General features: G+C 42.4%; 1 protein-coding gene across 1 annotated transcript; it reads left to right on the top strand.

Moving 5' to 3' along the window:
* The first annotated feature begins 206 nt into the window (after window positions 1-206).
* ZBTB8A (zinc finger and BTB domain containing 8A) lies at window positions 207-2,264 on the top strand. The gene is made up of 3 exons (XM_009877786.1): window positions 207-1,045; window positions 1,461-1,653; window positions 1,935-2,264. The coding sequence occupies exons 1-3, from the start codon at window positions 207-209 to the stop codon at window positions 2,262-2,264; spliced, it is 1,362 nt and encodes a 453-aa protein (XP_009876088.1).
* Window positions 2,265-2,697: the final 433 nt, after the last annotated feature.

Raw genomic sequence — 2,697 nt, 5'->3', positions numbered from 1 at the left:
TTCTTCTCTCCCGTTATTCTGCAGGATAGGGGCTACAGGAGTTTGCAGATATATTGTGAATGGGATAGTGGGCACAATGTTCTTGTGGGTTTTTTTTAAACTGAGATAATTTCTTTAAAACAGGATTCAGCAACGTTGGTTTAGATTGTCATGATTATACTCGGTTTTCACTTTAGAGCAAGCTTTCTTCTCACTCCTTGACTGGAATGGAGATCTCTTCCCACCAGTTTCACCTCCTGGAGCAGCTAAACGAACAGCGGAAGCAAGATCTCTTCTGCGACTGCAATATCCTGGTCGAGGGAAAGGTCTTTAAGGCACATCGTAATGTGCTGTTTGCCAGCAGCGGCTATTTCAAAATGCTCCTTTCGCAGAGCTCGAAGGAGACCGGTCAGCCGACAATAGCGACCTTCGAGGTCTTCTCCCCCGAGACATTTATGGTTATCCTGGACTTTGTATATTCGGGCAAATTGTCTTTAACGGGTCAAAATGTGATCGAAGTCATGTCAGCCGCTAGCTATCTGCAGATGACGGATATTCTTAATGTCTGTAAGACATTCATTAAGTCCTCACTGGATATTAACGAAAAGGAGAAGGATCATTACCTCAGCCTTTCGGCCAAAAGTACAACCAGTGAACCTGCTGCCCATCCGTCTCTTTATCGGTCCAGAAGAAAAGCAAAGAGCAACCCCAGGCGTTCCTATTCTATCCCGGATGAAAAGGCGAATACGGTGAACGAAAATTCCTGGAGTAGTTACAGCAGCTACCTGTCCTCACAGGTGATTCTTCAGCGGGCAGAAACACAGCTCTCAAAAAGAGGCCGAAAACAGGGCTCAACGAGAAAGCGCCGAAAGCACCTCGGACTGTCCCAGACCCGGGATTCTGCGCAGGGTAAATCGAACAAAGCCGAGCGGGCCGGCGGAGGTTGCAGCGCGTCAGATTCCAGCCACATCTCTCGGGTTGGGGAGGAGGCCGAGTTTGATGCCGAGAACGATGTTGATCACGATGAATACGGATATAATCACGAATCGGAAGCGATAGCAAAGAGGTGGTCCATGGCTCAGCTAGAACAAGAACTTTCAAGAACTCCCGAGTTCATGGAATTAAAAGCAGAAGAACTATACACCTCGATGCCCACAATTTTAGGTGTAATGAGTACTTGGAACGAAGGTAAAAATACATATGGTTCTGGAAAGTTTGTCTTTATCTGGAAGAATTCAGATGATCTTTTGAAGATAATCTGTATGCCTGCATGAAACCCAAAATGATGCCTAGACTTGCAGATTATTTTCCTCATGTACTCCATTGTAGTGCCTAACGTGTTCAATAAAAATTACTGGGTTTGGGGGATTATATTTGGGGAGTTTTTCCTATTTAGTGCCAGACTGGAGGAAAAATGAACTGCTGCTTATTTAAGCTGTAAAATAAACTACTACGTAAAGACAGACTACTGCTTTTTGACATTTTCCCTATTTCTCTGTAACAGATGACCTACCTCGGATGCGATTTAAATGTCCCTTCTGCACTCACACGGTGAAACGACGCGCAGACCTGAAGCGACATCTTCGGTGTCACACAGGGGAGCGACCGTACCCATGCGAAGCCTGTGGGAAAAGGTTCACCCGACTGGAGCATTTACGTAACCACTTCCAAACGGTACGTCATTTCCACCAGAGATTCGGCCTAGAAAAAAAAACAACACAAAAACCAACAAAACTCACAAGATGTCATTGGTACCAGCTGTTCAGTCATTTTCAGAACTAATGCCAGGAAAGCTTCCGAGCTGCACATCAACATTAATATTCATGACTTCAATTGGCAAACTGTATTACAAATTTCTTTTTTTTTTTTAGAATGCTTCAGTCAATTTTCTTAAATAAATAGTTACATCTGTTTTTGGATGAACACTGACATTTTCAAATTTTAAATCTCTTTAGATACACCAAGCTGGCAAACTGATCTGCAGAAAATGCAAGCATCACGTAACCGAGCTCACAGGCTGTGTTGTTCAGCAAGGAACAAGACGCTACAGACTGTGCCATAAGTGTCTCGCAGAAACTAATTTTGACAGCATCCCTGACGATTTCGATGCAGAACATTCTCCAGTCTCCTCCACGGGAAGCAAACGTTCCAAATGGGCTTTGGAGGAGGAACAGAAATCAGATGAAGAGACAATGGAGGAGGAACCGTACAATTTGGTTGTCCGACACGTTAATGATGGTGCTCCAGAAGAGGCAGAGGAAAAGGCGAAACCAAATCTGCGGTAGATGTATTTGTGTATTTGCTACTGTTGTAGTTGAGATTAAATTACTCGTGTCCTACCAACTAATCCTGTTTTCTTACTTTCTTGCTAAAATTCTCTTATGAGAAGCAAAATTACTGGCTACAAATAAGTTGTTTTGTACATGCAACAGTGTAACTGCTTCTAGATGTCATCCAGAAAGTGCTTACTATCTGGAAACTATTTAGAATTGGTTAATATTTCATCAAAACTTGCTCAGAGCTCCTGTTCATAATGAAAATGTGAACTAATTTCCAGTTCTACAAAGATTCTATATTATATAGTCTTTTAAAATCCAAATATCGATAACTTGCTCTGGAAAAAGTCTGACTGACATAAGCAGCTAAGAAATGTAAGATACTGTAATTAACATGTATATACACAAGAAACTGCCGAAGAGAGGAGTAGAGAAAACAAGT

Source organism: Apaloderma vittatum, unplaced genomic scaffold (genome assembly GCF_000703405.1).
Source record: "Apaloderma vittatum isolate BGI_N311 unplaced genomic scaffold, ASM70340v1 scaffold29321, whole genome shotgun sequence".
In the NCBI taxonomy this organism is placed as follows: Eukaryota; Metazoa; Chordata; class Aves; order Trogoniformes; family Trogonidae; genus Apaloderma; species Apaloderma vittatum.
Note: the sequence above shows the minus strand (reverse complement) of the source record. Positions and strands in the feature narration are given on the sequence as shown.